Here is a 26,882-nt window from a genome sequence, read left to right on the forward strand (position 1 = left end):
GTCCGTGTGATACCACGTGACTGGACATTGACAAGCGGCTAACCAATGTTGTAGCAGGGCAAACACACCCCTATTTACCAGCCTGCACACCAATGTGTACGGCACTTTGCAACGGCATTTTCAAATGCAGAGCGTCGAAGCTGGATGGGTTTAATTGCCAGTAAACTGAGCAGCGAGGCTAACTTTAGCACGAGACTGTAGTGAAGGTGTAAATCAGAAACAGCCAGCTCAATACACATTCACGAGGCAGGAACGTGTAGTCACAGAATAACCAAATTAACTTCTGACAAAGTTGTCTGATACACTTCGCAGTCAAAAGCAGCGCGTTTGAAATGCATATTTTGTGTTATTTGCTTTCAATACCCTTGAAAGTGAACTGAATGACTAGCAGAGCATGTTGAGTAGCAATGTCGAACTGAGCATGTGCACTACTTTGATAGGTTTAGTCAGCAGAGGGCGCTGTTGAATAATAGAGGCACTACATGACTATACAGCAGCAAATGATTTTGAAATGGGACCATTCTTCACATACTGCAAACTTGTATGAAGACTATATTATTCCTCAGAATATATTTCATAAGCTCTCGACATAGAATCGAAAGTGGATGAGAGAAATACAGAGGAAATGTGGAGATAAAAAGAACATGTTGCAGGTGTGTATGTTCTGGAGCTATCCAATCTGGAATTAATTCAATGGAAAATAATACAGAAAATGTGACAACATTAAAAGTTATAGTATTTAATAGAAGTATAGTTTTTCCACATTGAAGACAGTACAGATACGTGGATCTGCATGTGATCAAACTCGCTGAATACAAGAGGCCAAACTAAGGAAAACTAACAATAAAGATATAAAGACGAAAGAAGCAAACAATACACAACAAATTCAACGTAATGTAATATGGCGTGGTTAAAACATTTTACAAAGCACTTGTTGTAGGGCAGCAATAACACAATATTCATACTGTCCAAAACATTTAATTTCATTTTTTATTTATACAGGAAAGGAATTCAAAGTAACATTATATTACATTATACAAAATATAAACAGAAACAATCAGCAGAGGCAAATCGACAAAACATAGGCAGCTACATAGACATGTCAGAGTAGCGGGCTGAAGTGGAGTGAGAAAAATGGGATTTGGGATTCAAATCAGTGATTGCAGGTGTGTCCCTCCATCAGATAGCGTGCTTGAAAAGTGTATTAGAGCTTATTGCTCTAATGTAGTATGGCATCTCCTTCCGAGTCTTAGTGTAAGTGGGACAAAATGATCTCTGACCATAATTGTTTTTGTAATGTGTTGGAAGTAGTGCAGCAAGTGTGGGATTGGAGTTGTTAAGGATCTGAAAATAGAATTTCATGTGCATGCTATGAATACAGGTATAATTAATAGTATAACTACCACAACTATTAATATCAGTGTTGAGACCTCTAATAATAGTAATATTTATAATGATTATATTATATCTATACACTCATTCATGGATTTGGAGTTGTAGTTGCTTAAAATGACCACTACAGTACAACAAACACTCATTTTATTTGTGCATTGGATCAAAAGTTGTACTTCTGATGGATAAATAACCACTTAAAACTAATTGATGTGCTCAAAACTGTTTTATTGTGTTATAAAGCAATAGGGTTGAAACTTTCAAAACAAAATTACAAAGCGCTTTACAATAATACATCTAAACGTACATCAACGAACATCATACAATAGTATAAAAAGTAACAATAAATACCATCAGTTCAGATAAAGCCAAACAATTGAGGTGAGTTTTAAGAGGCGACTGAAAAGAGCGCACTGAGTTTGTTCCACTGCTGAGGGGCCCGGACAGCACTAGGTCACCTAGTTGAGCCTTGTGGGAGGATCTCAGGCAGCAGTCAGGCTCATTGGGAATTAATATATCACAGATAAAGGCAGGAGCCTGACTATTCAAGGCTCACAAATTAAGCAGTAAAATCTTAAACATATATATGTATGAACAACCATCATTATTTTAGTATTTGTAATGCAACAACAACAACTAAAATGGCATGGAGTATTACCAATTTCAAGTCACCTCATGTTGTTTGTGTTAATATGATTGTCACAATAAAGTGTAAAGCATCCCTTTTAAAACAAATACTCTGTAAGTAAGGGAAAGATAAAAAAAAAAAAGAGCTTTAAAGGTGAATAAAAACAGCTGATGTTTATAACTTGCCATATTTGACAGCTTTTTTAAAGTCATTAGTGTTCTAAATTTTATTTTCATTTTAGGATCAGTCATATCCTTATCTTGTAAAGGTTAGGTACAGGCATAAGTGTAGATTCTGAGGGGATGCAGACCCCCAATATTTGGAACATGTGCATTTCTCGCCACCTTTAAAAACAAAGCACTTTCATGAAAAAATTAAGAACATTTCCACCATAACTTGATGCAGAAACAGCACAAATTTGTGCATAGAAATTCGCCATAATGCTGGAAATTAAGCATATGAGGCGTACATTTTTCTGGCACAGGACCCCCAAATGTGGCTGCAAGAGGAACCATCTCTCATACCAGTATGTATAGCAGAGGAACTTTGGTCTAATGTACAGTACATACATGAGTGTGGATTTATGAGATAAGTTAGAACATGCACACAGCCCGACAGAAGCCTGTGCAGAGATGCATGGCTGCACAGACATCATAGGAGCAGATAAATCAACTGTTCAGCCAATAGATCCACTGTGAGCTGCTACTGCTTTGCATACTGCGCCTCTGTCCAACTGACATTACACTTTATTATGACAGCAACACCAATACAGGATGACACATTAACCAGAGCATTCATTCACTCATCACCACATGAAATTTCTTCATTCACAGTGGCGTGTGACAAACAGGACATGATGAGGAAATGACCCTGTTGTGTTTTATTTCCCATCTACTACAGCTGTGCGACGATGCATCTGTTTTGCACCTGCGTCCTATCTTACTCCCTGCTGATGGCGTCCCCCCAGGTGAGTGCCAGTGTGTCGAACAGCTTCAAAGACTGCAGCCATTTTTTCTACATGCAGACACCACCTGTGGGGATGAAGGGAACCAGTCCCAGGAGGATCTGCCAGAAGTATGCAGACAAGCTGCGCTATGCCACGTTGTATGACAGCAGACGCCACCTCCCCCTCTACTCAGCCTACATCTTTAAGAAGTCTGATGGGAAGAGGAGGATGGACACACCATGGATGTATGAGCCACAGGTAGAGACTAATGTTGTTAGTTTATCTGTCACTTCACATCACCAAACTGCTTTAGAGGACAGGACATTTTTTTACTCAGGTTGGCTTGCTGCCATTTTGCCAGTTGCTCTGGGCAGAATTTGGTAAAGAGGAAAAAGGCTGTTTGGAGCTCCTACCCAAAAACCAACCAGCAATTCCCACCTGGTTGACCCACCTGTCAATCACCCAAAAATGTCCCTTAGCACACTTCTTTTAAAGGAATAGGTATAGGCCTAGATAAAGGAATAGGAACATACATTTAATAAAAATGCTTATGTGCTTTTTTGTTTTTGCAGTTTTAGATAAAAAGACATGAGATATATCATGATATAATGTCTGTAAGCTAAGTACGTAGCTAGCGCTAGCAGGTGGTTAGCTTAGCTTAGCAAAGAGACAGCTAGCCTACACTAATACCACATATAAAGAACACATCTCCACTTCATCCCACTGTACAAAAATTAAGCCAAAATATCCCTGATAAGGCTGCTGCCATCTTGGAATGATGACATCATTTGGAGATGGCGTTTTCACAGAGGCGAGCTCGGGGGTGTCAAGCTCCTGCCGTCCGACTAGTTTTGAGCAGCGCCATTTATCGTGAGCGCTCTGATTCGCACACATAGCTGTCACTCCTTTCATAGCATCAAATAACAATTTAAAACAAACTAATCAGAAAAATGAACACTTGAAAATACATCAGCATGACAAGAACTACCCAAAATGCATGGGTGCAGATCTGATGACAAGTTTGGGGGGGACACAATCAGTTGTGATTTTTTTTTAATTGCACACATGCAAATCATGCCCACAGAGCGCTTGAGATTGCCAGCATATTTCACAATTTCATAGAGGCTCATCACCATCACCAAGTCATTCAAAAAGCACTACAAAGAGAATCATATGCTTACCTTTACTGTTTATTTCTCTTAAACAGCCAGTAGTACACAGAACCAGCCATCACCCTCCTTTTCACTGCTTCGCTGTTAGTTAATGCTACTTCTAGTTTCAGGGTCTCAGGCATGTTATGTCCACTCACGTTCTCATCTCTCGCCTCTCGCGGATTCCCATTTCTCCTCATCATCTTCCTTTTCTCCCAGTATATAGGACTACTGTATACATTTGTTCAATTTCAATCATTTAAGCTATTTAGAACTGGGGGGACAATTTGTGTTTTTCAGAATTTGGGGGGGACATGTCCCCCTGCCCCCCCCCCCCCCCCCCCCCCCCGGGATCTGCACCCATGCCAAAATGACAGAAATCATCTTTGGGAAAAATATATTTGACCTGTGCTTTGATCTTTTAGTTTGGCCCTGTCCTATCCACTAATAACCACAAGGGGGCAGTCAAAATGTGTTGGCTTCACTTCGCAGGAGCTGTCATGTCATCCATCTTCCTGATGCACTCCAGAGCCTACACTTACAAAACATAAATATTGACTATACAAACACAAGATCTTCTCATCCAACTCTTGGCAAGAATGTGAATGAGCATATTTCCCAAAATGGTGAACTAGTCTTTTAGGCACTAACAACATTATTTGGCTTTTTATAGTCTCAGCAGTTAGTAAAACTAACCTACCAGTGTCCATACACAGCCATGACTCCAAAAGGGAAATATATAAAGTGGCTCAGCTCAAACCAGACAGCGCTATTCCCACCAGTCAGCAGCAGGGGGCGCCCATGTTGTTGCACAGGACAAGAGAAAGACCATAGGTGTGTAGAGAGAAAGGCAGTTGGAGAGAGAGGGACAGTAAATCTAGCACATGACAAGAGGGGTGTATTTATTTAAGCGATGAGTTCAAATATCAACCATCTTTCGTCAGAATAAATATGCTTTTTTGCATTGGCTCAAGTGTATTGGCCTTTGTGAAACAGTCACTTTCAAAATTATAAACACCACTTTTCTTTCCTCTCTGTTCCCTCCAGTTGGTTTCTGATGATGACAGTGGCAACATGAGAGCACTTCCCCTCACTGAAGACACTCCCCCCCTGATTGAGGACACCCAGGCGGTGTTGGAGGACTACACAGACGCTGTAGAATATAGACGTGGTCCACTGAATCCTGACCTGCACCAATCAGAGCCAGATGACAAATCCTCCACATATACTCTGACCAATGTCGTCCCATTAATCACACACTTCTTGGATGCTTCATGGAACCCATATTTGGAGATCATCCGCCGCCGCCTCAACAACTTCTGCCATGGCAAATCTTTCATGGTGACAGGGGTGACTGTTTCTGGGGCGACCATCCAGCGAGATCACAGGGACCGTGTGGCAATCCCAAAACACTTATGGCTGGCTTACTGCTGCCCGCGGTTTGACCGTAACTCTCCGTATGAGGTGAGGTTCATGTTCCCTAGTTATGGGGGCTATGCACTGAATGAACAGACTGACCACAGTGTGGTGGAAGTCCCTCTGAAGACTCTGGAGAGCTTCCTGAAGAGTCAGACAGACATAGACAGCAACCTGAGTATTTTCTACAAGGGCTGTGTGTCAGAAAACACCTTCAGGAAGAAGAGAGACCTGACCAGTGTTTCAGTATGATCGGACATCTTGAACTGGATATGCAGTTTACAATAAAGCTTATGATGAAATGCATGTATAACCAGGACTAACTCAAATACACTTTAAGAGTTTCATGTGGAACAAAATAAATTGGACTTATATTAAGGAGAGAATTAACCATTCTGTGACTTACATAACTCTTTATTTTGCAGGTTAGATGGTCTCTTTAAATTGTATGGGAGAATGAGCCATAGCACAGATGACCAATAAGCACTGCTAAAGGACATAAGGTGTAACTGCACGTTAACTGCACGTTAATTTGCACACTATAGTATCACATTTTTAGGGATTTACAAGACAGCTCCTGTAAGAACTCCAGATCCGACATTTCCCACCATGCAACTTTAATTCATACATTCATGTCATGTGTATTTCAAAGACAAGAAACTTGAAATTTAGGTTATATCAGATTATGCCTTAAAATTGCCTATACTGTAAGGCAGTGCTAAACAAAGAAAACTTTAATATTTAGCAACCTTTATAAGAAAACACTGTTTATGAGAAATATTTCTAACACAGGTGAGGTATATACTGTGTGTGGAAAAAGGCAACGTGATGTCACAGACATACATGAAATCAACATGACCTCTTAACACCGCATTATGTGGTGGCGGCAAAGTTGGGTTTAGATATCAATATAAGTTTGTGTTTTTGGTTAACATGACTGTGTGTGTTACATACGGGCAGCATAGCTGGGTTAAGGCTGAAAAAAACTATGTTAAGTTTAAAAAAAGTATGGATGTAAGAATGTTGTAAAGCGACGTAGCCCACAGTCTATGTTGACTTTCAGTTTCACATGAAACACAGACAGCAGTCTCTCAGGTAAAAGTCCTATGCTTGTTTGACTGATGCACCACACTGATGTTCTTCCTATACAGACTTTCTTGCTCTTTATACGATTTATGGGGTCATAACATTAATCACCGCCCTCTGCATGATGTCGTTGAACCAGGGAATGCTAGCATGTAATTTCAACACATTACGTGCCACCACCATGTAATGCAGTGTTAAGAGGCCATGGTCATTTCATGTGTTTCTGTGAGACCAGGTTGGAAAAATGTGCTAAAACTCACAAAACCATGCTACACATAAAGGCCAGAACCACAGCTGTGAAAACATTTTTTATTCATCTTCATCTTTTTCATCTTTCATCCCATTTCTTGAACCCAGTGAGTACCTCTGACACTCTGTGGTTCACCCTGAAGCAGGAGTTATTTAGCATTTAACAGGATTATCACCAAATGAAATATACCATGTTAGAAATAATCTTTCCTTACCCTCAGTAGTCCACTATACTCTTCACCTCTATACATGACATTGGATATGTTTGGGTCCATGGTTGGGAATGGATTACGAATTAATAAAATTTAGAACAGCCTATGGTTATGTTTGTCGTCTATCTTTATTGAAATTGTAAAAAAAAAATTCCTGACAATGTTTTAGATCAATAACATGTTGGTAAAAAACATGAATAAAAAAAAAAACAACTTTTGTTTTGTCTTTGCATAATGTGTTAAGAGTGCACTGTCTATGGAGTCTCTAGTGTTCCAAACTAAATTTCATGTTATCTTCTCTCATGCCCTAATATGTAGCGAAATCATCTCACATTTAAAACCCTGTCTTTGTTTTCATAAGTAATCTGTAAAATTATGGTCCACTGATCAATTTCTTCAGATTTCTTTATAAGTACACATTGCAAATGGTACTTTTTAGGGAGGAGCTCATGTCAAATTCGTTACCCAAAAGTTTAAAAAAACAAAAGCAGGCCAAAGGGACTTACGCATTTGGATAAGTTAGCGACTGTCAGGGAGGAAGTTTATATCCCCCTGTGAGCAATTTAACAGCTGCATATTGGCTTCACTGTTTGAGTAGGATACACTGTTGCAGTTAAGTCAAATGTTATGTGGAGCCGGCTGAACCCTGACCAGCATAAGTCCAGCTCAGTGGACTAGACCTTCGCCTACACTCTTACAATGCACCCCTGGATGCTGATTTTCAACACACTCTATATTGCAAAACATCTGCTTCCAGCTCAGTGACCTCTGCAGAGGCTACGCATATGTAATCGCTGGATTATGGGTCAATACATGATAGATGACACAGTGTCAATGTCAGTGTCATGTGAGTTAACTGCTGATCCATCTTTGATGCCTTGAAACTCAAAAACAAGTTGCCGTTGTTGCACTCATAAAGCATAAAATGTTCCTATATTCTCTTTAAAATTTGAAGTCGATTCAAATATTGACACAACATTTTCCCACATAGTTCATGATGATGTCAATATATTCTGTTTCTGCTTATGCTAGTGCTTCATTTAAGCTATTTAACATTTATGAGTATACATTCAAATCCAAGATACAGGAATTAAAAAAATGTCTGAATGTCTAGTGCACCACTTGTGATTCAGCGTGATATACATGGCAATTTTCGAAAGCCATTAGAACTTGACAAGAAGTGTACATAAAGTTTTGTGTATTTCAGGTTTGGTTGACAGCAGCGGTGTGTGGGTTTGAAAAACTTGAGAAGCAGGAGCTAACCTTTGTCATACCCACCAATGAGACAAACATTGATGTCTTTGCTTGTGGCTGCTTACTGAAGCTGCTTCTATAGTGGGTGGACCTGCTGAGGTATAAGAAGTGCCAGGGGTGGAGCCAGAAGTTGTAAACATTTGGGTCTCAGGCCAAATCTAGGGGGTCTAAGAGGCATTTTACCCCCAGAGGGATTTTTCCCAAATATGGCAGCTATATGCAATATATTTCAAGCCTTTTAAGAAAAGATAAGTCTTAAAATCTGTATATCATTGCACCCCCTGTTTTAGCATAGCATGCTGCTTGTCTAATCCAGGGAGCACCTCAAACGCAACACATTGCATATTGTTGCAATACATTTACAGAACCTAATGACTCTAAAACAGCCCACTGCATGCACTGACTTGAGGTAGAGGTACAGGAACACCACTTTGTCAAACAAACCACACACAGAGCTGCATGATCACCATTTATGGACTTTTGCATTTTAGAAAAGAAAAAATAATATTATCTGCTGACTTCAACACAAATGTAACAGGTAATGAGAGCCTTCATAGAAATGTAATGGAATCAGGAGTATAATATTTGTCTTTCAAATGTAGTGGAGTCAAAGTAATAAGATTCCAAAAAATAATACTCAAGTAAAGTGCAGATATTCAAAAACTGTAAGTGCAGTACTTAGGTAAATGCACTGTGTTACTGTCCACCACTGCTTACAACTAAATGTTATTCTACGTCAAGATGACGTTGGCATGAGTTGTTTGGCAGATATTGGCTTTGGTTACGTAACAACACAACTTAAATCAACAAAATATCAGTGTCATCTGTTGTCAGTATTCTCCATCAAACTGAAATTGGCATTAAACATCGTCCTAATATTGAATTTTTGTCACCCGACATTACAACCTAAATTCAACCAAATACAAATATCTACAGTAACTCTGTTGGTGGTCAGCTGGGTACATTTGAACCCGTGCCATAATAGTTCTGGCTGCTCTAACTGCAAATCAAGGAGCCCCTATAATGCCAGTGAAATTTGTCTTTAAATTAGAAATTAGAAAGCTGTTATTGTCACTGTATTTGCAGGATACAATGAAATTTGGAGTGCCACTCCTCGTTGGTGTATAAGAGTAAAAAAGAAAAAAGGACACTTTGCATACAATATTAAAAACATTAACCACACTGCCAAAAAACACATTGCACATTATATAAAATGGTAGCTATAAAGTGCCATAGCCAATGAATATAAAGTGCCAGAGTCAGCAGACTTCCCAGTCCACAGCAGTTATTGTACAAATCCTGGCAGTTATTGCCATGGAGAGCTAGAACTAGAAACTAAAAATAGAAAGCCTTTATTGTCATTGCATAGCAATACAACTGAACTAGTTGTGACAAGTGATGCATTCCAACACCAACAAAGAATATAAAAAACACAAGACACAGGAAATTCATGGTTCAATACTCTTAAGTGAATATCAGGCCAACAGAAGAACATTCACTCAATTATATTAAAATTCTTTAGGGAATAGCATCGTAGGACTAACAACATGGGCACATATTATTATCTGAATGACACAAAGTTAAAAGTATTTTGAAAATCTTTAAAGCTTTTGAGAAAACCTTTGGGGCTGGAGCCCCAGAAGCCACCCACCCACTCCGCCTCTGACAACCGTATTGTTTTGCATTTTGAGTCCTGATTACAGACAGCAGAGTGTGAAACCTGTGTTAGCTGTTTCACTGAGCTTCATGGGCAGCTAAAGAGACACATTCAGTCATTTGTAACGGCTCACAGAGACATACTTGACTTGAATTTGACTGTTTTCATCACAGTAACATTAAAGCTGTCTTGACAATGGCACATTGGGCGCAGGCTTTCCTGCTTGTCAACATAGCAACATCAGTAGTGAGAGGGAGAGTGGAGAAAGAGCTGTCACCAGAGTGCAGAGAATTCCTCTACATGGGAACACCACCGACTGGGCTGGAGCACCACTCCCTCCAGTTCATTTGTCAGCGTTACAACAAGAGGCCACGCTACGTGACGCTGTACAACACCGTGGACCACATACCTGTGTACTCTGCTTACACTTTCAAACGCTCAGATGGGGAGAAATGCGTGGATGTCCCATGGATGTATGAACCTCAGGTAAAGAAAAATCAAGGATGGAGAATAAGTTGCTAAGAAAGTCTTTTAACTTTACCAGCATGTTATCATTTCTCAAAATTAAAAAAAAATATGCAGATGTTATGATCTTCATCTTTCTCATTTGCACTGGATCTGTCTGTCTGCCTCCACAGCTATCCACAACCTCTGATACTGATGAGATGCAGCCGTTCCCAAGTGGTTACATGCACATGAATTTTGAAGACGCCCAAGCTGTTCTGGATGATTACACAAATGCCATCCTTTATGAGCGTGGCACCCTCAACCCAGATGAGCACCAGGATGAACCTGATGACAAGGCCTCCACCTACACCCTCACCAATGTCGTGCCTGTGGTGCCCGACTTCAACAACGGAGTCTGGAACGATCAGGAGCACATCATCCGCAAACGGCTTAACAACTACTGCCGCGGAACAGCGTACATCGTCACAGGCATAACCACCTCGGGGAAGATGATCCGCCGGGAAAACATCAATCGCGTAGCAGTGCCCACATACTTGTGGTCCGCTTATTGCTGCGTTGATTATGATCACAATGCACCTTATAACGAGCGCTATAAGTTCCCATCTTTTGCTTACTATGGCTTAAATGAGGAGGACAACGAGGTGGTGGAAATCAGCGTTCAGAAGCTGAAGGAGTTCCTCAAGAAGACAACCTTTGTAGACCACAACTTTCAGATCTTTGTGGATGACTGTGTCCCACCAGCATCCAGTAAAATTGAATAGTCAAATTTGGCCAAAAGGCAGCAATGTGCCATTTCACCTTTACTATCTCATTCTGTTTCTTCCCCTTCAATAAATCTTTTTCACAGCAGACATTTTGACTTGTCATGGTAAGAAAAGCACAGGTGAAACATTAACAATGACACTGTTCAAGTGTCCTGGTAAGCCATGACAGTGTGACAGTGAGCCAGCATGCACAATTTAAAGAACCTGAAATTGAAGCAGTTAGAGCTAAACCAAGATCTATGCTTATCCTGCTGTCAAATGTCAGAATGTCTCCTGTGACAAAGGTCTATTGAAAGAGCTCAACAATGGAGTTTGTAAACACGTAGAGACTGCATTCTTTAGCGATGCTCTTACTGTAATTTGAACACTACATTCAAACATAACTGGATATTGAAAAAATGTAACAAAATCGACCTGCTTGTTCTAATTTGCAGTAATAAACCATTGCAAACTGTAATCAACATGTGTTTGAAGCTTTATTTTGACACATTCAAGAACATTTCTGTGATATAAATATTGCTTATTATCATCTACAAAAGCACATTTACATGAAAACTGTAAGCCTACTTCCTCTTTTGTGATGGATTTTATGCCCTTTGCCTTTTCTTTCTCCTAGTGCCCAACATGAAACAATCACATACTATATTACAGCACCAGCATTATAATTCACCTCAAGACATTTAACACAGACCCTAATGGTAAAAGGACCCGCACTTTTATAGTGCCTTTCTTGTCGTCTGACCACTCAAAGTGCTTTTACAGTACTTGTCACAATTACCCATTCACACACATTTATGATAGCCAAGGCTACCATATAAGGTAGGACATTCATACACAGCTCCCAGTGGCTGCGTTCACCATCTTCCCCAAGGGTTCTTCAACATGCGGACTGGAAGAGCCAGGGGTTGAACCAACAATCTCCTTTTTAGTGGAAGACCCACTGTACCTCCTGAGTCACAGCTGCCCTACTCTAGATCAAAAATATTCAGACGAAGTGAAATGAAGAAAATGAACTTAAAGGGCTGAGGATGGTCTGGAAATTGAGATCCTATAGTTTTGTTTTTTACTCCCCTAAGCCATAGCTGAAACAGATGGCTGCTTTGCATTCAAATAAAAAGAACTGTTGTATGAAACTGGAGGAGAAAAGAAGAGGAGATCGATTTGATCTTCTTCTCTAACACTTAACACATTTCTCCCTGACCTGTATTTTTTACATTCTCTTTCACTCTCACTCTGTAACCCTCCGTCTCAACACAAAAAGTAAAAATGAAAAAATTAAACTGAATGCAAAATGTAATTACTAAAGCTAGTTGTGCACTAGAGTATCAAGTCAGCGTCATTTTTCCTCTGCTGTTCACAGTAATAAAATGCTCTCCATGATAGATAACATTCACTGCTTTTAAATGACTGCTACAACACTTGTGGAACTTTGCATATATGGAAAAGGATATATGGATTTTACAATGGGAGACCAGTTTGCTCAAAGTACAGATGACTCAAGAAGGGAAATGATGAGTAGGGTGGCTGTGGCTGTGACAGAGGCTGTACATGCAGTGGTGTGTTACAGGTGAGAAAGGCACATACGAGCAGACTTAGAGAGGTCTAAAAGGGCGTAAGATTGACGGAAAGAGAGCTTCCATGATGACACGTACATCAGAGAACTGTGCCTTACCCCTGACAGCTGTCGTCGCCATGCTGACCTGTGTGTTGCTCCAGGGGGCCCAGGCAGGAGTGGTGGGGGACTTCAACCATGTGGAGCGCTGTAAGGACTCTCTGTACATGGGCACTCCACCTCGAGGGTACCTCAGCAACTCTTTTACGAAGATCTGCCAGAGGTACGAGGATAAACCCCGGTACATCACGTTGTATGACCCCCACAAACATATCCCCGTCTATTCTGCCTATACATTCAAGAAGTCAGATGGGGAGAAGAAGGTGGACTTCCCATGGATGTTTGAGCCTCAGGTAAGTGTTCTTTCAAGCAAGTCTTTGCAAGTCCTAAAGTTAGTCTGAATTTACTTGAAGTCTGAGTTTCAACCCAAATCCATTGTAGATTGTTTGTGAATATAGATGCAGTATACCAGGGGTACTCAACTTGCTTTGCCCGGGGGCCACTTTTAAAAACATGACAGGAGGCAAGGGGCAGGTTGCAGCAGCATTGCATAGGTCAGGTGTACACAGGGACATTTCTAGGATTTGAGGACATTTGGGACTTACCTTGGACCTCTGTCAGGGGTTCTGAAGGATCTTCCCCTGGCATTTCTTTTTAAATAAAATAAACAAGCCCTACAGTATGTTGATGCTTTTTTATATTGTCTTGCACCTTATTTACATTGAAAGTACAAAAAATCCCAGTGTGAATCATTTTTATTTATTGTGAATTACAAAATGGTTGGGTTAGGGTTGGCCCACAGGCCAAACTGAGTATCACTGCAGTATACTAGATAATACTTGAGTCACAAATTTGATGACTTTAGATTTTACTTGACAAAATCAAAAAAGGCTTTGAACTCTATGCAAAACATGCCGGTTGAAAATTACAGACAGAGATGCAGAAACTTCTAACACACTTGTAACAAACAAATAAAGATTTTTAAAAGCATTCATGATTTTTGGAAATTTAAGATGCTGTTTTTGGCTGTACCTTTGGTGAAGACTTGTTTAGGACTCAAAACTCAAAGTTTAGGACTTGGGACTTGACTTGGGACTTGAGTGCAAAGACTTCTGTATTGTGCCATATCATAGCTAATATCATACGACACCTATTTGTACACATTTATCAAGAATATAAAAAACACAATTGCTTCATATATTCAACCCAGCAAGTGGTGTAGTACGCTTGGGCCACTATGTTACTGTTGCTGCTGGCAATAAAGTAAGCCTGAGATAAGCTATTTTATTGGCTATGACTGGCATTTCAATGAGATAGTGCTGCCTTGACCATTTATTCTCTGGTACGTAGTTATGCAAATTTGTCATTTGCAAATGTTTTTTATGAATGTGGCAAATTGTCTGAATGTGAAAAAGTCTCTGAATGACAATGAATTATTGAATGAATTATTTTAAGCTTTTCAGAGGTAAGAAACCTGTCAGCTACATGTTCAACAACATTGTGCTTCTCCTTCTCGCTTTCCCCCCATAGCTGGCCTCAGAAAAGAGCAGCAGTAACATGGAGCCCTTCCCCCAATCTTCAAGCATGCATATGAACTTTGAGGACACCCAGGCAGTCCTGGAGGACTACGCTGATGTGGTTCAGTACGAACGTGGCCAGCTAAACCCTGACGAGCATCAGGCAGACCCTATGGACAAAGCCTCCACCTACAGCTTGACCAATGTGGTACCCCAGTTCAGGGAGTTCAACATTGGTCCCTGGACAGAACACCAGGACCTCATTCGCAAACGTCTCAACAACTACTGCCGCGGCAAAGCCTTCGTTGTCACCGGGGTCACCACCTCCGGGCACACAATCCGTCGCAACAACCTGGACCGGGTGGCTGTACCGGAGTACATGTGGTCGGCCTACTGCTGCACCGAGTTTGACCAAAATGCTCCATACTTTGTGCGCTACAAGTTCCCTGTGTTTGCAGCTTATGGGCTGAACGATCGTGTCAACAACCACATGGTGGAAGTTCCTCTCAAGAACCTGGAGAAGTTTCTCAAAGGGAGGATGGATGTTGATAAGAACTTCCAGATATTCTATAATGACTGTGTGCCAGATAACTGAGATAAAACAGGTGTGATCTCTGTTATAATTCAAGTTAAACCTGTGTTAGAAATTTACTTTACCACTGTGAAAAGGTTTGGGGTTCTTGAAGTTAAAATATAGCCTATCTGAAACTAAGTTGTTTTGTCAAATCATATTATACCCTGTAAGCAATAAAATGGGGTATTGATTGGAGCCTGGGTTTTCTTTTTAACAGCTGCAAACAAGCATTTACTTATATTTGACATACTTGTTCTGAACTCTTAACACAGCAACACACCTACATTAAAAAATTAGGCAAATAGTTGTTTTTATATACACTGTCTCGATCAAAACACGGCAAACCAGACTGAACATCAAACCATTCTTTTAAAACACTGCCACAGTATTTATCCAAGAGGAATATATAGTCAATCATAGCATGACTTTCAAGGTACTCATAGTTAGAAGCATCTCAAAAACTCACATTTCCACAAACTTTCCACATTTTAGTTCTACCTGCATATATTAGACAATATGAAATCCACGGTTTCATTATACTTTAAACTACTCTACATTTTTTGATTTAATGTCAAATTTGTGTATTTTGGCAACTTACTATCCAAAAGTGAATAAGTCATCTTTAATTTTATAGAAAGTATGGCCTTTGGTTCCAAATGGACTCCCTTGCAGCAATCCACAGAATAAGACAGGGAAGTGAAATTTTGGTCAACAAGGGAGAGTGAGAGAGCGCTGCATGGCATAAGCAGACAGGAAGACACAATCTGCATCTTTTAATGAAGCTGACGCATAATACCTTTATTGTTTCGAGCAATTATGTATATCATATTGCCTATAATGGTCTAATGGTGCCTCTTGTAGTTGTGATTGATCTCCGGCGCCTGATGCCTGACACAAAGGTGTACGTAGCGATGGTGCTGCATCAACATGTTGTAGCAGCACTGTCAGTGGAAACGTTTTCATGCACAAAATATTCATTTTTTTGCTCTTATTCCAAAAAAAACCCAATATTCCCACTAAGCTGTTTACATAGCTAATTAAAGTGAGTAGTTTACTGATACTCCTGCTTACATGCTGTGCATATAGAACAGTGAAACAGCTGGAGCAGCTTAATCATCATTTTGCTACTCTGCATCAAAATAGGATTTTCAAAAAAAAATAAAAATAAAAATTCTTACCTGTGGCAGACTTGTTGGACCGTGTGAACACAGCCTCCCTCTTTCTTTCCTTTAACCACCTTATTGAAAAGGTTAGTGTTACGATATTTGCGCATATCCAAAAACTTGTTGATACCCAAGTCTTTCATGATCTTTAAAAGTAGGTGTGTTTCTCCTTACAACCAGAAATGTTGGCTTTACATTTGGGCATGCAGCCTTGCAAACTGCTGGCAAGTTGGTTTGTGTACGTCTCCAATATAACACAAAAAGCTAACCACAAACAGGTAAGAGGCCGTTTGTCGCAAACTGTGGTAAAAACCCCAATTGAGATGCATATTCCAAATGGGCTGTTTATATATCCAAATAATGCTATTAAAATCCGAATAATACCGGCACATCCCACGTCTTCATTGAAAAATGCTAAATTCAGAAAAAGACTGGAAAAAGAACAAAGCGTGCTGTTTACATGAACCTCATCAAATTCAGAATATTGTAATAGTGGAATATTAGTGTGCATATAAACGTATTCATTGTGAGTATGTTAGCATGCTGACAAAAGCACCACCATGCCTGAGGACAGCCTCCCAGAGCTGCAAGCATGGCTGCAAGTTCTTAGCATGTGTTCAGACAGAAAACACGGTGAATTTTAGTGGCAGTACTCGCTCTGCGCCTAAACGCACCCTCAATCTTGTTCCATTCTTTATTGAATTCAGAAGCCCAAGACATGAGTTGAAACATTAAAGAATATAACCAGTCTGCCATTTTGTCTCTTTATTGAAACAGTTAACATAAGTAAATAATGTATTCATGATGACAATACCAAATTGACTATAGAATGACTGGTCTTTTAAATTCCTTCAGATTGCAATATATTGCATTACATTTTCAATTCAGAGTTAAAGAAAGACCACATGCTTAAAACAAAGTCTCTGTCATGTATAAATGTTGACAATAAAATCAATGCTATTTCTAGAGATGTAGAATCAGATACTTAACTGAAACAAAAACAAATAAACAGAGATTCTGAATTCAGAGTGAAAAAAAGATTACATATACTTGATATACTTAAAATAAACTTGCATGTAAATACAGTCATGCATACAGTGGACTACATGTTGACAATACCAAATATAGACTGAATGATCTTATAATTGGTTAAAATGCAAATATGTGGCATCAGATACTTCACAGAAACAAACACAAACATTCTAAATTTAGATGAAAAGATCACATACACGTAAAAATGTACTATTAGGACTTAACTGAAAGACATGTAATTTTTTTTTTTTTTTGGTCATTTACTTTTTATTGAGTTTTCATTTAAGGTAGGCCTAATCATACAAATGAAAAGAGACACACTCCAACAAGGAGGGGGATAAAACAATAAACTAAACAACATAAGAACAAACATCCTGGGGAGGATCTGGAGGGTCTGTGTTTTGTATATCTGGCATTGTACTTCAACGTTCGTGTGCACTTATATCTTTTGTTTCTTAGAATTACATTTTACATTCTCAAGTCTACAGTCAGGAGAGAGAGGGGTGGGGGGAACGAACAGCAAAATGGAATTCAATTTACATATTCACAAACAGTCTTTGCATAGATATACAAAGTCAGGCCTTATAGTTGACACATGAGCAAGTCATTTGAACCAATATTCTTCAAAGATATACTTGATTTCTTAGTTTGAATGTAATTCTTTCCATTGTGTATATGTTATAAACTATATCAATCCACTCATTAATAGTTGGCACTTATTGCAGCGGTGCCTGGACAGCGTGACGTGTGTGGTTGTGCTGCTGCCGTGGTCCTGCCAGATGCCTCCTGCTGCTGCTGTTATCATTAGTCATACTTCTACTGTTATTATACACATATGATTATTGTCACATATGTATACTATCAGATATTAATATATACTTTCAACATATTGTACCACAGTAGCCAGAACTATAATTATAATATTATTACTTTCATTAATGTTGTTGTAAGCTACTGTTATTACCGTCTGTCCTGCATCTCTCTCTCTCTGTCTCTCTCTCTCTCTGTCTCTCTCTCTTTCTGTCTCACTGTGTCATACGGATTACTGTTAATTTATCATGTTGATCTGTTCTGTACGACATCTATTGCACATCTGTCGTCCTGGAAGAGGGATCCCTACTCAGTTGCTCTTCCTGAGGTTTCTACCATTTTTTTCCCCATTAAAGGTTTTTTTGGGGAATTTTTCCTTATCCACTGTGAGGGTCCTAAGGACAGAGGGATATGCTGTAAAGCCCTGTGAGGCAAATTGTGATTTGTGATATTGGGCTTTATAAATAAAAATTGAATTGAAGCTTCCGTTTTCAGCCACTTTTTAGTCAAGGTTTTTTTAAAAGCAACCAATAACACTCGAATCAGATAGTTATCTGGCTTTCCCCAGCGAAGCTCTTCTAGATCACCAAGGTACATGGTTTTGAAATTGAGTTTGACCTTCTTCTTAAAGGCTGCTTCCAGGACACCGTAGACAGCTCTCCAAAATGGAGCTACAGAGGGGCAATTCCAGAAAATATGAAAGTGGTTAGCTACTACATTGCCCCATGATCTGATGTCTGATTGGAATAGCCAGTCTTTTGCGCTGGAGTAGAGAAGAATCGAGACATGTTCTTCCAACTAAATTCTCTCCAGAAGAGAGAACATGTTGTTCGCCATTGCTATTTACAGATCCTGTTGCATTCTTCCTGTGTTATTGTAATATTGCCCTCTGCTTCCCATCTTGCTTTGACAGCCAAAGTGTCGTCTACTTTAAGATTTTGTAAAGCTACATATAATTTTGATATTATTTTTTCATATTTGGCATCTCTATAGGCCTTTTGAAAAATGTCAAGTATTTCATGTCCCATTTGAATTTAGTTATCCTTTAGAAATTTCTTTCCAAAAAATCTCTGATTTGTAGATATCTGAAATGGTCCGGATTTTGAAGCTTGAAGTTGTCTTTTAGGTCCTGGAAGCTTGAAACCTTACCCTGATTTAGAAGTGTACAATACGCAGTAAGCCCATTTTCTGTCCAGCATTGAATCTGGTATCATATGTGCCCAGTCTAAAGACTGGGTCGTAAGCAAACCATTTAAAAATTTCAACCCTGCCTTCCAATTGGTGCCTGCTTATTATACTATTCCATGTTTTTAAAGCACTCGTTATCCAGGGATTATTGGGATCTGTAAGATGGTTGGCTGCTAATGAAGGATCTCCGACTAACATATTGATTGGTATTCCTCTGCCCATTGAAGTTTCTATTTCTTTCCATCTTGAGCTATAGCTGGGTTTACACCTACCGATTAGTGGTCGAATTTGAGCTGCTCTATAATAGTCCTTTAAACATGGGAGGGCTAACCCTCCCCTCTCCTTTGCTAATTGCAAACTTTTAAATTTTACTCTAGGTTTCTTCCCTGCCCAAACAAATCTGGAGATGACTTTATCCCATTCCTGAAAATACTGCTCTGGCTTTCCAATAGGTACTGATTGAAATAAGTATAAAAATCTTGGTAAGGCATGTAAAATTTTGAGTTGAGAAAATAACATAGTTTACTCGGTTAGATAAGAAAAAAACTTTGCCATGAAAACCTTAATACTGACATTTAGATTGAATAATCTTTTAATACATTGGAAATGTAAATATTTTGCAGCAGATACTGCACAAATACAATACTTCAGAGAATCTAACTTTGCATGAACAATCACATACCATACTTAATCAGGTAAAATATTCTGTCTTGTTATGACAATACCACATAAAGACTGCACAGAAACAAAAACTTTCACTAAAAGATAACATATCATATCGTATTTGATTAACTCTGTGTCATTTCATTTACAGTACAACATTCATCTGTCACAAAAACATCATAAATTCTGATTTAACTCAAAAACATTTTGTGTGTTTCTAACATGTGCTGCCTAACATGTTCACTGACTCAAAATTTCATAAAGTATTTTTAAGTGTCCTCATCAACATAAAACAGAGTTGAAGCAGAGTGTTTTTATTAAACACAAAAATCGCAATCTCAGGTAAAGGTGAGCACTAAATGCAATGTTTTTCTCCAGTGTTCGTGTTACAAGCTGCTGTGGTAAAATACCAGTGTACTGACAATATCTTCAACCTTGTCATCTTACCCCTAAACTATTTGTGATTCCCGTCTATGTCATATAAAACAAGTAAGGAGAACACATACCTGTGTGCACTTAAAGCAAGTGAGGGCAATGTAAGTAGTCTCTCACTTGATGTTAAATGACTCTTTGAGACTCTTTTCTGCCTGCTCACATGTGATATTTCTCCAAGCTTTAGGAATATCAGCAGGATTTGCTTTGTATTCTTTGGCAAATTCTTCGTTGAACTTTGTCATCACATATCTCCAGTAGTCTGATGCCTGAAGGCTTGCATCTGGAGCAATTTTCCAGTCTGGGAAAATTTCTTTGTAGTGCTTGTAACGGTGCCATTTACCTTTAGTAACACTGCAGCAGAAACGTTTCCTACTGTTCACCAAGGAAGAGCATATGTCAGTGATAAGTTCATTTCCCCAGTACCAACTGAATTCACCCAGACCCTGTGGCCGATGTAGTGATGACCAGTGCTCAGTGTGTTCTTTTCCTTCTGCCTCACAAGGCGCTGTGCAGAATGGACAGTGTTTACCACATCCAATCAGTTTAGTGAAAAGCTCCTCGTGAGGCTTCACATGAACATTTAATAGTTTATTGTCGATGCTTGTGTTTTTAAACTTTTCTCGAAGAGGTGGTGCCATCTCATTCACACACTTTGTGAGCCAGTAAGCAAACTGCTCCGGGTCGGCATTAATCAGGATCATGAAAGCACCAAGAGCATCCTGAGGAATGACCAGTTTATCACCAAGTTCCTGACAGATATCTTCAACAAATGTCTTCAAGCTGCCATTCTTTTTTGTTTTAGCTCTGTTGATAGCATTAGTTATGTTCCTGATGCTTGACTGAACATGTTTATCCTCAAGCTCAAACATGGTAGACCCTTTTGAGAAGCGTTTTACTATTTGGTCGACAATCTGTTTCCTTGCATAAGGCTCATATGAGAGAATATAGTCTAAATATTCATCAAAGTCATTCTTTGTGAGCAAATCCAGTAAAATTGTATACTGGAAGAACATTCGTGTGCTGAACTGCTGGCTTGTCATCATTTCACCAATGATATCAGGACCCAAGGAACGCTTGACAAAGTCTTCGACTGCAGGCTTCAGGCAGCGGTTTGTGAATTCTTCTGCCTTCTTCTGGCACTGGTCTCGTTCATGGAACAAGTCTTTAAAATCAGTGCGAAACCTTTCTTTGTTTTCATTCAGACACCTGTAGGGATCATTCTCATATATGAAATCTTCATGCATGATCTGAAACTGTCTGGCTGCATCTCCACAGATGTGCTGTTTCAGAGAAACTTCAAACGCAGTGTCGGGCTTCACTTCCTTATTGTTTTGCAGCCTCTCATCAATCTTCTTTAAAATCTCCTGGATGTAAGTGTCATGGTAATTGCTTTTTCTTTCCAGTATTGCACTGACAAAGTGTGTGCAATCTGCTATGATACTGTCAGCAATTTGTTGTACAGCCTTAGTGTGACCTGGATTGAGGAAAATATTGCTCATTTTCTCTTTAAATCGGTTGTAGAATCCTTCAGCTGTATATTTAAAAGGCACAAGTCCACAATCTTCCAGCCTCTTTTCACTTAACAATTCACATGAATGACTTCCCTTGTGTGATAGATTTGTTCTCAGGTGGTAAGACACACTGGTGTATATGTCCTTGACATTGATTTCTGAGAAGTTTAGTTCCTTCTCTGTTTTGTTCCACATCTTATCAAATTCTTTGTCGAGCTCTTCATCTGTCATCTCCACATTTTTCTTCCGACATTGTTCAATCAGTGCACACACTCTGCCCTCTAATTCTTTTGTGTGGTTTTCTTTGATTCTATTAAGTTCTGTCATTCCCTGTCTGATGTCAGCTGTTGCTGTGAGTTGATTAAACACAGAGCTCTCCATTTCTCGTCGAAGGGTCTTTGCACTGTTTGCAAAGTCTTCTCTGTATCCTTCAACTAGATAGACGTGACCCTCTGTTTGCTTGAAGTACTGTGTCAAATTGTCAAGAAGCTTTGTCTCCCATTTCGTCAGCACTGTGCACACTTCACTTTTCAAACGAGTGAGAAAATCTGTCATGTCAGGTATCTCAGATTCCACACACATGCCAAAATTGGAAATTCTTGTCTCAGCATTTGTAACCCATGTGTACATTTCTTTTTTGAATTCCCATTCCCATTTGTTGAATTCTGTGCACAGCCTCATGTATGCATCAGCCACCAGGCTGTTTCTGAAGCTGAAGATGAAGTTTTCATGCTTTACTGCATTCCACAGGTTTTTCATCCACTCTGTAAACTTCCAGATATTATTAGCTGATGACTCACAACGTCCCAAAATTTGGATGACATTTTTCTTGAGCTCATATACAGCTTCGCTGTACCCTGCATTGACTGGTGCCATTGGTGGGTTTCCATTCCAGAGTCCAGGAATGTACCAGTTCCCAGTGTCTGGACTGTACTCCATCACATCAGTGAAGCTCATGTTCTCCTCTTTCTTTTCCATTTTGGCTGCTGCCTGGGTCATCTCATTTAACTGTTGCAAGAGCAGTTTCCTGTCTCGTAAGTTCTTCTCATGAGCTGAAACATCCGACACATTCTGGTGGACAAACTGACATTTGGGCTCTTTGCCCACCTCTTTCATCCTGAGAAAAGCATGCACAACTATTTGTAGGATGTCTTTCATTTCAGTTGAATTCTCCATTGCGATATTGATGATGGTGATATCACTCAGCCCCACAACAAGTGTTGCAAGCTCATTGTCGTGCTCATGGCTATTATCCAGTTGTGCAAGCTCTGGTGACTTTAAGCCCTCAGTGTCAATGATCACCATGAAGTCACAATTGAGGACTTTTTGAACATCTTCATTGATTCTGATGAGCAACATAAAGGCACCTCGAGTGCATCGACCACTGCCGACTGCAAACTGCACTCCAAACATGGTGTTGAGGAGAGTAGACTTTCCTGTGCTCTGAACTCCAAGAACTGTGACCACCAGTATCTTGTTCTTAGGAGACACCAAGCCATTGAGCTGAGAGAGGACGTCACTCACCCATCTGAGAGGTATGTTGGAGGCATCTCCATCTACAAGCTCAAGGGGAAATCCATCAAGTAACAATTCTGCACATAGTTTGGGCAGATGTTGAAACTGTTTACGTGATGGGTGTGTTTCTGGAAGAGACAGTGAAGCCTCATAGATCTGACCCATTTCACGGAAGAAGTGTTCAGTCCCCAGTGAGCTGTTGCAGAGTTGTCTGTCAATTTCTTTGATCTCCTCTTTGTTCTCAGAATTTTTGCATTTTTCTTTGTACTGCTCTCGGAGGCCGGACAGTTTTCCTCGAGATATGTTATCGAGGTTCATTCGCATCCATTTCAGGAAATAGCACCTCTCTATCCCTGGTCTTGTTATTGCGTTGATAAAACATGTCATTGCATTTGACATGTCACAAGAGTTCTGTTTATCCCTAAGTTCTGTTTTCTGTATCTCAAGGTCACTTTTGTAGTTTTCTATGTTCTGGGACCCAACATCTCGAAGCCGAAATTGTTCCTTCTCTAAGCGAGTCAGTTCCTTCCATATTTGGCCTTGCAAGGGTAGCTGAGTGTCTTTGTATTTAAAGATGTCTTGAATTTCTTCACTCAGAGCATCTGCATTTTTCTTGGCACTCTGGCACTCTGAAGAGTCTTCATCAACCCAGATTCCCAGTTCATGAGCAATATCAGCCATCTGCTCAATTCGCATCTTCATCTTTGAGTTCTCAACTACATTGTTGACTGTTTTTCTCAAATTTTTGACAAAGTCTGCATCATTCATCTGCTTAGTCTTTAAAAGTAAGTTACTTTTCATCAAGCACAACTTGGTTGTTACCTTTTTAAGAGCATCTTTACTGGAGTGATTGAATTGATGGTTACCTACCAAAAAGATCTGTGCCTTGTGGTGTTGGTTGGTGAGCAGCTCACACTCAGAGTCCAAATTGTCAAAGAACACAAAAACTGCTGCTGATGTCTGACACAAAAAAGAAAATTGTGTTTCAAACGAGGCAATATCCCCACGAAGGTTAGCTACAGCTACTGGCTCACTGAAAATATCCATGTTTTTGTTCCCACAAGGAAGGTACCAAGTCATTTCAACCAGTCCATTGGATATTCTCCTTGGACTGTCACCACACTCCATGTTACAGTGAACAAATGTATCATGGTACTGCTGAGAATTGCTCAGAAGCTTATTGAGGATCTCTGACTTGGACAGGGAGCACTCACCCAGTCTCACAAAAGATATCATTGGAAGTTCAGAGAGAACAATTCTTTGTTCAATGAAGCCTTTGGACTCTGAAAGTGATTGAGGTCTGTACCTTTTAACGATTTCTCTCATGGCCCAAAGCATGAGTGTGCACTGCTTTGTGTCACAATTGGGAAGCAACAGAGGCACAGAAACCTGACACAGAGACATTTTGAGTGCCATTTCCTGTTGTACAAAAGCATCAGAACACAGAAAGAGAGCAGTGATTATGTCAAGGGGGTTTAACATGTCATCTGAATGTTTGCTGTCGAATAGATCATCAAGATCTAACTCTGTATTCCCTGATGGATCATCACAGTTTGACCCACATGCAGATGTACATTTCACATTCCTAGCTGTCACATTAACCATCATCAGTTTCTTCAGAAAATACCATGGAAGATCTGAATGGCACTTGGCAGGTTCATCAGTAATGGTCTTCTCATCAATCTGTAGTACTGTGCTCAGGGATAGCTTCTCTGTGTAGTGCTGCTCCAGCCCCAGATCTTCTAATAACTTCTCCAGTTGTGTCTCTGTGGACATAAAGATGTTTATTTTAAACCAATCATGAGTGATAAGTGACAAACATGGATCAAAAGTTAATTTACGCTTGCATGCATGCCGAAATGGTAGCACAGTGCACAATTTTGCACAATTTTTGTGTTTGAACTGAAGGAACCTACAAACGTCCATGTAACCAAGTAGAAACAGAGGGCCAAATTCACAAAAGGATTGCGTGGCTTTTGCGGCCGCTAAACCGGTAAAAATGGAGCAAACAGATACCATCTAATTCACAAAGCACGTGCAGAGGGTGAAATGCTCCACTAACTGCGCTGCCAAGTAGATTGCGTCTCGGTGCTCCGGTGTTATTTGCACGTATTTAAATGACGTAATATGCATATGGCACAAAAATTGCCCCTTTCTATGCAAATGAGCCTCATTGATAAACAACGTGTAATTCACTAACACCAGCGCTAATAGCCACACGCAGTTTGAGTGAAGTAAATAACATCTTTAGAAAGCTGGCGCAAACTGGGCGCTCCTCTGTGGAAGCCTCTCACCCAGACTTTCCAGTGATCGTGGCAGCAGTGATCGTCTGTTAAATCAATCTGTAAATAATATTTTGACATTAATATTATAATCATTATTACTTTAATGACATCCAAAGATATTGATGCGTTGAACAGGTGACAGTCTGCGGTTGTTCTCAAAACCCACTTCTGTCACGCACTTCAAAAGCAACTTTCAATAATTTATTTTACGAAACGGGGGAAACAAACGTGAACAAAAACGGTTCCATAATTCATATTAAATTCAAAAGATAATGAAAAAACAGCTACAAGTGAGAGGGAATAGTGATAAAGTGGTCAAACTTGGTCAAATCCACAGCCTCAACCCATCCGACACTGTTAGACTGACTCACCAGCAGACATCACTACATGAGGGTTTACAGTATTCAGTACTTTGCCAAACAAAGTCTGCCATTGTTCTGCCACGGTGTTCTTGGCACAAAGCCAGCATTTATACTTTGCCATGTGTGGCTTATTGCAATCAGGGGCAAATCAGGGGCAAACTGCATTCAGCTGCCAAACTTTGCGGGCATGTTTGCACTGGTATATCATTAGCGCAATATCCTTTGTGGATAGGACGTTAAGACGGAGCAAACTGCGGGTGCAAGTGAAGTGCAATTCAAGGTGCTATCAGCGGCCGCAGTTCATTCTTTGTGAATTCGGCCCAGAGTTTCCTATTTTATTAAAAAATAATTTAATTTAAGATTTATTCATTATTTTATTCTCATATTACTTGCTGGTTCACCAAACTGTATTGTTGTAAGTTATGTGATTGATTTATTTGCCTGTCAAGATTATTTAATTGTTATTGGCCAAATCACGCAGTAATGCAATACTTTAGGAGGGAAGAAGCAAGTCCCAAAATTAGTGTGAACCATAGCTGTATTGTTTATTTTGTAATTAATTTGGTATTTTTGAATAAATTTAATATCATTGTTATCCTATTAAACAAGGTTGGTTATAAACAGTGTTCATGAAGAGTGTGAGAAAATGTTAAAACGTGAAGATAAAATCTATAAACTCAATACAGATTTTAAAGTGTAAGAGAATTCATTTTGAATTGTATTTCAGTTCATGATTTAAAAACAATCATATAAGAATTCATCGTTTAAGATTTGTAATCACAATTAATGGTTAAAAGATTCAGTAATCATAATTTCATGGTTAAAAAGCTAAAAACAATTCATAATTCATTTAATATGGATTAAAAACATTACATGAAGTGATGTGAGTTGAAGCTATTGCTATTACAGGACTATGTCATATAGTAATAACTTTTTCTGAGAAAATAGAATTAATCTGACACAGGGCCATAAGTGATTGAAATGTTATGACT

At 39.5% G+C, this 26,882-nt stretch overlaps 4 protein-coding genes across 5 annotated transcripts in view; 3 read left to right on the plus strand and 1 right to left on the minus strand.

The window, feature by feature from the left end:
* The first annotated feature begins 2,930 nt into the window (after positions 1-2,930).
* Positions 2,931-6,025, plus strand: LOC117246384 (endonuclease domain-containing 1 protein). Its single transcript, XM_033610244.2, has 2 exons — positions 2,931-3,224; positions 5,165-6,025. Exons 1-2 carry the CDS (start codon positions 2,931-2,933, stop codon positions 5,783-5,785), a joined length of 915 nt encoding a protein of 304 aa, XP_033466135.1. The 3' UTR covers positions 5,786-6,025.
* Positions 6,026-10,089: 4,064 nt separating this feature from the next.
* On the plus strand, positions 10,090-11,680 carry LOC117246383 (endonuclease domain-containing 1 protein-like). Its single transcript, XM_033610243.2, has 2 exons — positions 10,090-10,477; positions 10,630-11,680. Exons 1-2 carry the CDS (start codon positions 10,187-10,189, stop codon positions 11,218-11,220), a joined length of 882 nt encoding a protein of 293 aa, XP_033466134.2. The 5' UTR covers positions 10,090-10,186; the 3' UTR covers positions 11,221-11,680.
* Positions 11,681-12,720: 1,040 nt separating this feature from the next.
* LOC117246382 (endonuclease domain-containing 1 protein) lies at positions 12,721-15,087 on the plus strand. The gene is made up of 2 exons (XM_033610242.2): positions 12,721-13,188; positions 14,366-15,087. The coding sequence occupies exons 1-2, from the start codon at positions 12,862-12,864 to the stop codon at positions 14,945-14,947; spliced, it is 909 nt and encodes a 302-aa protein (XP_033466133.2). The 5' UTR covers positions 12,721-12,861; the 3' UTR covers positions 14,948-15,087.
* A 1,682-nt stretch (positions 15,088-16,769) lies between these two features.
* The window catches only part of LOC117246031 (up-regulator of cell proliferation-like), a 40,484-nt gene continuing 30,371 nt past the window's right edge, over positions 16,770-26,882 (minus strand). For both annotated transcript variants that reach the window (XM_033609675.2, XM_078163759.1), the window contains exon 5: positions 16,770-25,009. In XM_033609675.2, coding sequence (XP_033465566.2) covers positions 20,331-25,009 — 4,679 coding nt within the window. In that variant the 3' untranslated portion in view covers positions 16,770-20,330. The remainder of the gene's footprint in view (positions 25,010-26,882) is intronic.

This window comes from Epinephelus lanceolatus, chromosome 22 (assembly GCF_041903045.1).
Source record: "Epinephelus lanceolatus isolate andai-2023 chromosome 22, ASM4190304v1, whole genome shotgun sequence".
Lineage (NCBI taxonomy): Eukaryota > Metazoa > Chordata > Actinopteri > Perciformes > Serranidae > Epinephelus > Epinephelus lanceolatus.